The sequence below is a fragment of the Microtus ochrogaster genome, unplaced genomic scaffold (genome assembly GCF_000317375.1).
Source record: "Microtus ochrogaster isolate Prairie Vole_2 unplaced genomic scaffold, MicOch1.0 UNK13, whole genome shotgun sequence".
In the NCBI taxonomy this organism is placed as follows: domain Eukaryota; kingdom Metazoa; phylum Chordata; class Mammalia; order Rodentia; family Cricetidae; genus Microtus; species Microtus ochrogaster.
In genome coordinates this window covers 7,971,375-7,982,250 of record NW_004949111.1, presented here as the reverse complement: position 1 = coordinate 7,982,250, position 10,876 = coordinate 7,971,375, and the positions used below count along the sequence as shown (strand labels likewise).

At 36.2% G+C, this 10,876-nt stretch overlaps 1 protein-coding gene across 1 annotated transcript in view; it reads right to left on the bottom strand.

The window, feature by feature from the left end:
* Nucleotides 1-1,867: 1,867 nt before the first annotated feature.
* LOC101993482 (charged multivesicular body protein 1b-2) overlaps nt 1,868-10,876 on the bottom strand; it is a 57,625-nt gene continuing 48,616 nt past the window's right edge. The window contains exons 6-8 of the mRNA XM_005366729.3: nt 6,839-6,882; nt 5,569-5,641; nt 1,868-5,139 (exon numbers count right to left, since the gene is read on the bottom strand). Of these exons, the coding sequence (XP_005366786.1) occupies nt 5,095-5,139; nt 5,569-5,641; nt 6,839-6,882 (162 nt within the window). The 3' untranslated portion in view covers nt 1,868-5,094. The remainder of the gene's footprint in view (nt 5,140-5,568; nt 5,642-6,838; nt 6,883-10,876) is intronic.

Sequence of the window (10,876 nt, the reverse complement as noted above, 5' to 3'; positions counted from 1 at the left end):
CAGAATTGCAAAAAAAAATGAGTGAGAAGTACCCTAAATATCCAAAATATTAAGCATGGTTGGTAGTAACTATATTTATGTACATCTATATAATGAAGTGAACATATGTACATGTTTTTATTTTAATCCTTTAAACAAGGTCCTAAGAAAAGAAAATACAATATATTTTAGTATGTATTCAAATATACTAAATTTATGAAGAAAAAGATATGTTCTGAAAGTTCTGCAATCACCACAGGAATTGGCTTTTAGTTGTATGTATATTTCATCATTCATTTGTTTCTTGCTTTTATTAGGAAATTTATATGTCATAGCTTATTTTAGATGATTGTTCTTACATAGTGAATTTTTCTGGCATTTTTTATATATTGAGTATGAAGCTTAATTATTGTATATTTTGTATATTCCTAAAATATTAAATATATGTGCAGATATAAATAAGCATTTATGGAAAAAGTTTTCTGCTATTACTTTAAGAAATTATTATATAGTCAGTTTACATTATGTAATGTGATAGGTTATTTTTAAAAACGTGATATATATTTGATTTGTAATAAAATTTAATCACTGTTTCTGAGCTTCCAAATAAAGATATAAAATACTAATAATACTGTAGTGATAAATATATATATATATAATACAGTTTTTATTGGTGGATTATTATTGTCTTATTAAAGAAATGTTTTATTCACCTAAAAAGGACAAATCAATTACAAACAAAATTAAAATATATATTATGGCCACAATCATATAATCAAGCACTATGGAAGTTAAAAAGTCTAACAAAAATTATAAAGAGAAGTCCTTCAGCTGGTAACCAGTAAACATAATTTTCACTTACATACGCTCTTGTGCATAAGATAAGGCACGTATGAACAGTTGAAACCTTAGAGAAAAAGTATCTCTATGGTATCATTTTGAATATCTTTATGACTTATGAGGGAGACAACCTTTTGTAGTGCTGGGGATGGAACACAGGGTCTTAATTCTTTAATTGACTTTCAAGATATACTAGAACTTTTTTTCATGGATTGGTCTTTCAGTAAATAAGAGAAGGCATATGTTGAACCTAGAGTAGTGCTATACTTGTTAACATATAATTTTGTTACTTTTCCACAGTTGTTACTGGAACATCAAAAAGTGCAAATAAGTGTTAAAGTGTTTATTTTTGCTTGGTAGAATATAAATATTCCTGAGGATATTACAAGTAGTACAGCAGGTGTTCAAAGGCATTCTCCTAAGGGCCTTGGTTTATCAGTCTGTACTATGTATAAGCCTGCCTTTGGTGGCCCTTAATTCTATCTTATTTTTCCAACTTCCACTAGGATGGAAGATGTTTGAATGACGGAATTGAACAAAACATCTTATCATATCTACTTCTACTCATTTTGTTGTTGTTGTTAAAGGTTATTGCCTTAAAAGAATGGCTCTGGGAAACAAATCATTAATCACATGGAAAACTGTGACATTAATATCATGTAAACTAACTTCTTTTTAAAATAAAACATAGCAATAATTGGGTATAAATAAATGAACCCTTAAATATGTTAAAGAATTTAATTTGAATGAGTGCCAGACGAAGTGTTTATCTACATTATTATCTCATCAATAAAACTTGGGAGTCAGATATTAGAGTAAAAGTCTGATTGATCAAAAATTGATGGAGAGCCGGGCGGTGGTGGCGCACGCCTTTAATTTCAGCACTTGGGAGGCAGAGGCAGGCGGATCTCTGTGAGTTCGAGACCAGCCTTGTCTACAAGAGCTAGTTCCAGGACAGGAACCAAAGCTACAGAGAAACCCTGTCTCGAAAAACCAAAAAAAAAAAAAAAAAAAAAAAAAAAAAAAAAAAAAAAAAATTGATGGAGAAGTGACCAGTGACTTCCCCTCTCTCTTTCCTCAATCCAAAAGGATCTTTGAATCTAAGCCTCTCCCTACTACTTCCTGTGTCTCTCCATATGTCCTCTTTCCTCCAAAAATCTCTATGGAGATCTAGCAGCTAGATCTGCCCTCCAATTCAAGGTAAACGTTATAGTCAGTCCCAGGAGTGTAAAGAGTGTGATCAAAATATCCCACAACAACGTATAATGCATCCCTAAACAGATTTGTGCTTTTTTTCTCTAATTCGTCCTCGCTACAACAAGAATAACCTTTACTCAACAGCAGGTGCACTCTGGCAAAGGTCAAGATGCCTTGCTTCATTGGAAAACCTTGTTTGTTCATCTCATCACAGATCCAGACTACATATCCTTTCCACTCTTCTTCACCCAGAGCATCAGCAGCAACATCTGTGGCCAAGTACTTCTCAGAAAAAGTACAATGTTCATGGTCACTGTCTACTTCCATGAGTTTCTGATAGCTGGCGGCTAAGGAGACATTCAACTTCACCTTGGCATGGCCAATCACCTAGGAATTTCCAGAAAAAAAGAGCTTTTTGGGGACTGTAACAATAATATGTTGCAAACAGGAAAGTTAAAAAGGAACATGCCTTCATTTCTTCAGATTAGTTTTGCAGAATTTTCCTAGTAATGTAACAAATTGTCAATGAAAAAGTCTTAAAACTTGAATGAATAGCCAGGTGGTGGTAGCACATGCCTTTAATCCCAGCACTTGGGAGGCAGAGGCAGGCGGATCTTTGTGAGTTCTAGGCTATCCTGGTCTAAAGAGCTAGTTCCACAACAGGCTCCAAAAGCTATGGAAAAACCTTGTCTCAAAAAAAAAAAACAACAGTTTAACCAATAGTCATCATTGGTGGATGATGACTTAAACTACTGGTGGATAAAACTGTAATCATTTAAACTTAACAGCTGACAAAAACAAAGTAAATATTGACCGTGTTTCTCCTTACATAATGTGGTGGTTTGAATGAGAAAGGTCCCCCATATTTGAAACTATGATCACCAGTTGGTGATGCTGTTTGGAAAGGTTATGGTACAGGTCACTGTACAACTTTGCTGGAGGAATTACGTCACCAGGGACAGGCATTGGGAGTGTATAGCCTAGTCCCACTTTCATTTTGCTGGGTGTGCTTCATGTTTGTCATGCAAGATGTGATCTCTCAGCTTCCTGCTCTTGCTTCCAAGCCTCCCCCTGCCTTGATGGACTCTTTCTTATCTCTCTGGAATGGTAAGCCAAAAGAAACTCTTTATAAATTGCTGCTGGCCATGGTGCTTAATCACAGAACGGGAAAAGTAACTAATACAGAAATTGGAACTAGAGAGCACTCTGTTGTTGTACGCAGCACAGCTCGGAGGTTAAGCCATCTATGTCTTTGAAAGTAAAGTCCCATGTAGCTGAGCCCTAATGTCTTCCTCAGGGGAGACGGCAAGATGGCTGGATGTCAACAACACAGACTCAAGGAGTCCGGTGAAAGGGACACAGCAGACTTGTTTATTTAGCAATGGGGAGAACCTTATATACCCTCCTAGCACCCAGGCATTCCGATCCATTGACAATGCAGGGCCGCCCCTCATTGGCCAGGCATGATCAGGACCTCTGACAGCACCAGGCAGACTCCAGGTTGGCTCCTTTTAGCCTGGTAAGCCTTAACTTCCTATAGATCTAGACATCAGACATGGAGCTACAGGTTTTGCTTGTTTGCCCTGCTAAGTTTCAGTCTTTCTGCAGTCCAGTACTTCCTCACTATGCTCTCATTCCTCCCCTTTAAAATGATGTTTATTTTGTGCCATTGAATGTTAGAAGTCGGCTAATTGCTTTTAGATTTATAGGTGGCTACAGTTAAGGGATTGCCTTGAGTCTCACAAGAGATGTTGGACTTTGAAATTTGAAATGGTGTTCATATTGAGAAAGACTATGGTCACCTTTAAAGTTGAAATAAACATACTTAACATTATGATATGGCCACAGGCCTATGGGAGCCAGGGTGAGGATTGTGGTGGTGTGAATGAGAAATCTTGTCCACAGGTCCATGCATCTGAATACTTGTTTCTCAGTTAGTGGTGAGGTTTGGGGAAGTTATGCTAATGTGAGGATTTGCTGAACAAAATATGGCACTGGGGTGGGTTTTGAGAGCTTATAGCCCTGTCCCATTTCCAGTCTGTTTGCTCTGCTTTGTATTTACCAGTGAAGATGTGACAGCTCAGCGTCCTGTTCCTGCTGCCATGCCTCCCCTCTATGATGAACCCTCATCCCTCTGGAATCATAAAGTAAAATAACTCCTTGCTTCCGTAAGTCATTTTTGGGAGATGGTATTTTATCAAAGAAATAGAAAAATAACTAAAGCACATAGTGAAAAACCCATGAATCATAGCAAATGAGCTGGGTGTGATAGCATACACCAAGAGACCAAGGCTGAAGGATCACTGAGTCTGAGACTACTCTGCATTACATATTCCCACGCTGACTTTAAAAACAACCCTACAACAAAACTAAACAAAATGGGCTGGGTATATGGCCCAAGAGTTAAGAGCACTGGCTATTCTTCTGGAAGGGCTGGGTTTAGTTCCCAGCTTCCACATGTTGGCTCACAACTGTCTATAACTCCAGTTCCAGGGGATTCAATGTCCTCTTCTGGCTCTGTGGGCACCAGGCACACAAGTATTACAGTTATACATGCAGGCAAAACAATCACATACAAAATAAAATAATTTTTAAAAGTCCTATAGAAAATGATACAGCCTATTTGTGATGCTTGGGGCTATGTAAACATATTAAATAAACATGCTTTCCTTGTTTTTATTTTTACAAAATCACATTTCATCACAATGACTGAAAAGTCCCTAAAAACAAAGCCTTCATTCTGACAAAATTACTTTAGTTAGTAGGTGCTAGATGTTTTCTCTACTATTTGAGGAAGACGTATAATATAAAGAAAATTAATGCTAGCTTTGTCAAAGACATCTACAAAAATATGTCCCTTACACCTTTACACATAATATTCCAAATTATAAAATCTGCCAATATGGAAATTTCTTAATGCACTGCAAATTACACAAGGCAAAATAAAGCATCATATATAAATAATGTTCAAACATTCTGGCATGTATAATGTTTTTCTCACTAGAGTTCAACTTTATATACAAACACAGAGGCTGTTTCAGACACACGTGGAGGAAACAGAAGCACCAGTTATTTAAGTTACACTTGATCACGAAGACGAGCAAGCCTCTGTGACAGTTCATCCTAGAGAAAGCCAAATTTACAAATCATCGAAGGCTGTAACAAATATGAACCATTAAAACGTGTAATCCCCTTAACATTTTAAATACAATTTAAAATCTTGTTTATAAAATTTATATGAACATTAGGCATTTAGTTTTCTTAAACAGCTAAAAAGAAACGTAAGAACTTAGAACAGCAACTATAAAGGTTATGAAAACAGTCTACAAAATAAAATGCGCATGCAAATTGGAAACACCCACTATTACACAGCTACTGGCTGCTCCGGTTTTGTTCATTTTAATGATGTGTCATAGTAGAAAAATACTCTTTATAAAAAGTGAATATATATTTCCTTGTAAACAAATATATACATATCTTATAAATCATACATTTCCCAAATTTTTAATTTAAATATGAGTAAGTATATTAATAAAAAAACTCAACCTCTACCTGCTCCGTAGAAGCAACACTTGCACCAACAGAGCCTGTCTGCCCCTGTGGGAGCTCCATATTGAGATCAAGGCTAAAGATGAAATTACAAATAATCATATCAAATGATGTTAATATAGACATTTTATAATAATCAAATAGGTACTGCAAATTTGGCTACTATATCCTTTTATCACTTTAAATAAAAATTGTGTTTATATGTAAATAGAACTTGAATTTCTTCAGAACAACTTTGGATACTTTAATGATGATTTTAAAGTATTTTTCTTGAGTTCAGATAGTGATCCATAGAGGTGGTATAATATTGGAACAGAAAAGCTGACTAAAGACTGAGACATAATCTAATGCACTAAACAAAAGAGCAAAATAATCATCATCTGTTGTACTCTATTTTCTGGATAGTATTTGTCTCCTTTACTGTGAAGGCAAATTAATAAACTGTCAAAAAATTCAAAGATAAATGTATCCTTAACACCAAGATTTAGTATTTTTGTTTTATTTCTATTTTAGTATTCGGTTCCTGAATTCTTTTAGTAGGAACCAGGATTTTCTTTGAATTAAAATTTTTAAAGATTTTTTTCATTTTATTTATTTTAGATTTAGTTTTTTATGCTTTAAATGTTAGGTATAACTTTTCACTTATTGAAAATAGATTTTCTCATACAATATACTTTGATTGTAGTTTCCCCATGGTCCACTCCTCCCAGTTCCTCTCTCCTTCCCACCTCCCCTCTCCTCTGCATTCCTTCCTTTTCTGTCTCTCATTAGAAAAGAATAGGCTTCCAACAGAAGAAAAAGAGCCCTAAGCGAAGGTGCAAAGATCAGAGCTCGTTCACACACCCAGGAGTCCCATAAAGACACTTAGCTGAGAGCTATCATATATACACAGAGGACCTGTTAGAGACCTGTGTAGGCTCTGTCATTGCTGTTTCAGTCTCTGTGAGGCTATACAGGCCCTGTTCAGTTGATTCAGAGGTCCTTGAGGAACCAAGGATTTCAACCAACTACACAGCTGAGGTTTAAAAAATTTAATGCAGCTCCCCAAGTTCACATCACCCCAGTGAAAGAAATTTGTTTGTTTACCGCTACAGGAAGGTTTTAAAGACAAAATTTTCAATCCATAGTAGTGCTTAGTAGTACTATGCTCCAGTCCAGGACCTCATATATATTAGGCAAAAACACTTAGCCACACTCTAACATTGTTTCATCAAATTTTAGACCCTCTATTAAGTCAAGATTATTCAAAAGCACTAGACTAACAACACCTTACCCAGCTTCATCTGCCATTTCCTGAAGCAGCATATCCACTTGGTTCTGAAATAAAAAAAAAAAATGAATTCATATTATTGTCTTATTACCTTTTGGGTGGGTTTTGGGTGTGTGTAGTTTGGCTTTGGACACTGATCTACAATTTTTAAAATAGGGGCTACAGAGATGGCTCAGCAGTTCAGTTTCTAGTAGCCATATCCAGAGGCTCACGTCTGCCTTTAATTCCCAAATATGGGGGGGGGGGACATGGTATAATACCTCTGTCTTCCACAGACACACATATTCACTGGTACACAACTACCAACATAATTAAAGGGAAAATTAACAAATATTTTGGAAAAAGCCCAACTCACTGTTCTGCAAAACTTTTAAAACAAACCTTTGAAAAATACTTTCCTGCCACAAGAGGGCGCTGAACCATCTCAGAGAGCCACATTCTGAACTTTAAGCATTTTAACTTAAGTTGTCTGAACAATACTGGCAGACAGATTCCTATATAATTCACATCTGAGTAATATAACATTCTAAGGGAGTGATCAAGCTTAGAAATCCCAATAATAATCCTTTTTACTTATGTGCAATAGATTTAAATTTAGCTTAGATTTATTATTCTGCAAAACCACAAATAAGATATTAAAATGACTTTTCAGAAAGAAATATCAGTAGACAAAATATACCTAAAGTCTGTACCTATGGCACAGAACCCTATGAGGGTTCAATTATGGGCGTAATTAATTGTAGAACAAAAGCATTCTGAGTAGAAACTGACTTTTCACCTTGTTATCATTTCTACAACCCAGAAAGCTGTTTACTTAGAACTTACATTGTGCTAGACATTACATGCAATCAAGAGGTGATTTAAATAATATGAGATCTACATATTCTACATATAGACAACAGAACTACAAACAGGGAAACTGAGCATCATTGGGTTTTGATGTCTAATAGAGATAGTGGAGCTAATCACATAGGGATTTCTGGTTATTTTGTTGCTGCTGTTGCTTTCATGAGATAGGGATTTCACTATGTAACTTAGCGTGGTCTGTAATTCCTGAAACTTGAAGCTCACTGGTTTCCAGCTTCCAACCACTGGGCTTATGAGTACACACCATCAAAGCCAATCCTATTGTAAAACATTTACTGTGGTTGAGGAGTTCTCAAGAAATACAGTATGCTTAATCAGAAACCCCTTCTCATTTTAACATAGTTATTAAAAATATTTTGAATATGCAAGAAGAAATTCTAAAATGTGGTCACAGTTTAAAGCAAAAGATAAATATTCCTGTTGGGACTTTCCTTTCTCTTGTTCTTTCAACTACTTCAGAAATGTTTCCAAATATAGAAAAGTTTCAAAAAATAACACAAAAACAAGCTCTGTCTCTTAAAAACTCCATATGTAAAGTATTACTGTGTCCTGAAATTTAAATATTATATTGTATTATTCTACAGCTTACCTTCCTTAATCTTGTAAGATTTAAATTTTTGCTATCTATATATTTAGTTCATTCAATATAACTCTTTTCTGGACACTTGCAAAATCTAAATACATTAAATTTAACAAATATACTCAATTTCTGGACATTTACTTTTTTATTAATTTCTATCATAGGCAATGGTTAAATATTCGTGTGTGTGTGTGTGTGTGCGTGCGCGTGCACATCTTTGTTCACATGCCAGGAAATTCTTGGTGCATGAACTTGAAGGTGGAACTCCTGGATTATAGGGTATGCATATTTCCATTTACCCAGCTATTGAAGGGAGCATCCAAAGGACCTTGATCTGAGTACTGCCATTTTACTTCAAATTACATTTTACCTTCAGGGTGAAGTAAAGTTCAGGTTCCCAAGCCCTAGGGGAGCTAAGAACTTTCCAATGGCTGATCCACCTCTTCCCTAAACCACAGAAATCATAATTATGCATATTTAATTCTTTAAGGCTGTTCCCAACACAAAAGGAACAAATGAATCTGATTGGTTGAACTTAAAGACTTGCATTGTATATTGGTTGACAATGATGGGACACTTAAGGAAGCCCCTTGTCTCTAATTCCAGATTGGTGGAAATTGTAACCATAGCCTGGTACCAAATGTTTGTGATTTTTGTGCTTATAAACTCCATTTTTGCCCTAGCTTGGGGCTGTCAGGAGAAACAAAGCTCCTGAGTCCTTATCCTGCAGCCCTGATTAATCAGTGACCCACTTATGTGGTGATTGAATAAAATCTTTGAATCCCATAGGTGTTGTTGCTCTCCTTCCTCAAGACATCTAACAGGCTAGGTGTAACACTCTGTCCAAGAAGTTAACACCTGCTCATATTATTGTATACACTACTGAGCTGTTGATAAGAAACACATTAGGTCTAGGAGAGGGTAGGGAGGAGATAAAAGAAGAAAAGCATTTGTGTTGCCTATGTAAACGTGTAACTATGCTTTGTGAGGACACATGGGGGGACACGTGTAGCTGCATACGAGGGAGAGGGCAGAGGAGGCCATCAGGTGCCCTGTGGTATGTCTCTGCACCTTCTGCACTGGACACAGAGCTTCTAATCGAACCTGGACTTAGACTGGAGGTCAGTAAGCCCCAGGCATCTTTCCTGACTCTGTCTACTGCAACACTGGGGTTACACAATGCTTCTGCCATATCTAACTATTTACACTGGTTCAGGAGACTTGAACTCAAGTCCTCGTGCTTGCATGACAGGTGCTTTTACCCACAGAGCCATCTCCCTAGGTCCAGGGAAACTTAAAAAAAACATTGCTGGATGATTTATTTGCAATGCTATAAATATTATATTTAAAATAGCTAAAAAAAGATGGAGAAAGATTTTACATAGAGGAGGAGGCACAGGCATTGTATAGCAATCCTCATCAAAATTGTAATGGCTACATTCATAGAACCAGGCAAAGGATCCTGAAATCTATATGAATATGCAAACCAATGTATATAGTCAAAGAAGTGAGACATAAAAGATCAAAGCTGGAAGGATAATGGCATCTTCCAAGACATACATCTGAAATCTAGTAACTAAAGTAGCATTAAGGTACTGGCCAAAAAGAAAGACACCAAGACCAATGGAACTGAACTTAAGCAATTGGTACAGAACAATTCTATATTCTGTCAATTATATTTTAAATAAATGCTGATTGATCGGTAGACAGGCAGGAAGTATAGGTGGGAAAACCGGACAGGAAGTAGAGGTGGGGCAATGAGAACAGGAGTATTCTGGGAAGAAGGAAGCTCTTTGAGCAGTCCTGGCCCATCCACTGAAGAAGCAAGATGTAACCTGCCCTGATGAGAAAGGTACATAGATAAGAATAATGGGTTAATATAAGTGACAAGAGCTAATACAAAGCCTGAGCTAATGGGACAATCAGCTTATGATTAATGGAGACTTCTGTGTATTTTCTTTGGGATTTATTGGCTGTGGCAACTGGGACGGACAGAAACTCCAATAAGCAGAACCTCGTTTTATAAGCAACTACTACACTAAAAATATTTTTGACAAAGGCACTGGAATTATACACTGGAAAATATCAGTCACTTCAAAACATGATGCTAAGAAAGCTGCATTCAAAATACAGAAACTTGACCTTCTTTCATGCTATATGAAAGACAACTCAAAGTGGGAAAAACATAAATATAAGACATGAAGCTGTTAGAGTATTTGAAAACACAGGAGAAATACTTTCCATCATACTGAACACATCTATACAGGAAACAACTGGCAGAGTGAAGAAACAGGAGACTAGGAGAAAACATTTGTTAGATGCTTATCCAAACTAGAACATACCAGGAGCTACAAAAAAAAAAAAAACCAACACAACAAATAATCCTAAATAGACCAAATAAAATGGGCAATAGATCTAAATAGGCATACCTCAATAGAAGACATACAAATCTCCAATGGACATTTGAAAAATGCTCAATGTCACCAACCAGGGCAAAAGCAAATCAAAATCAGAATGAGGTATCATCACAACCCAGTAAGAATGGCTCGTATCAAAAAAAGAATTCATTAGAGTTTGAAGTCAGGGATGGTAAT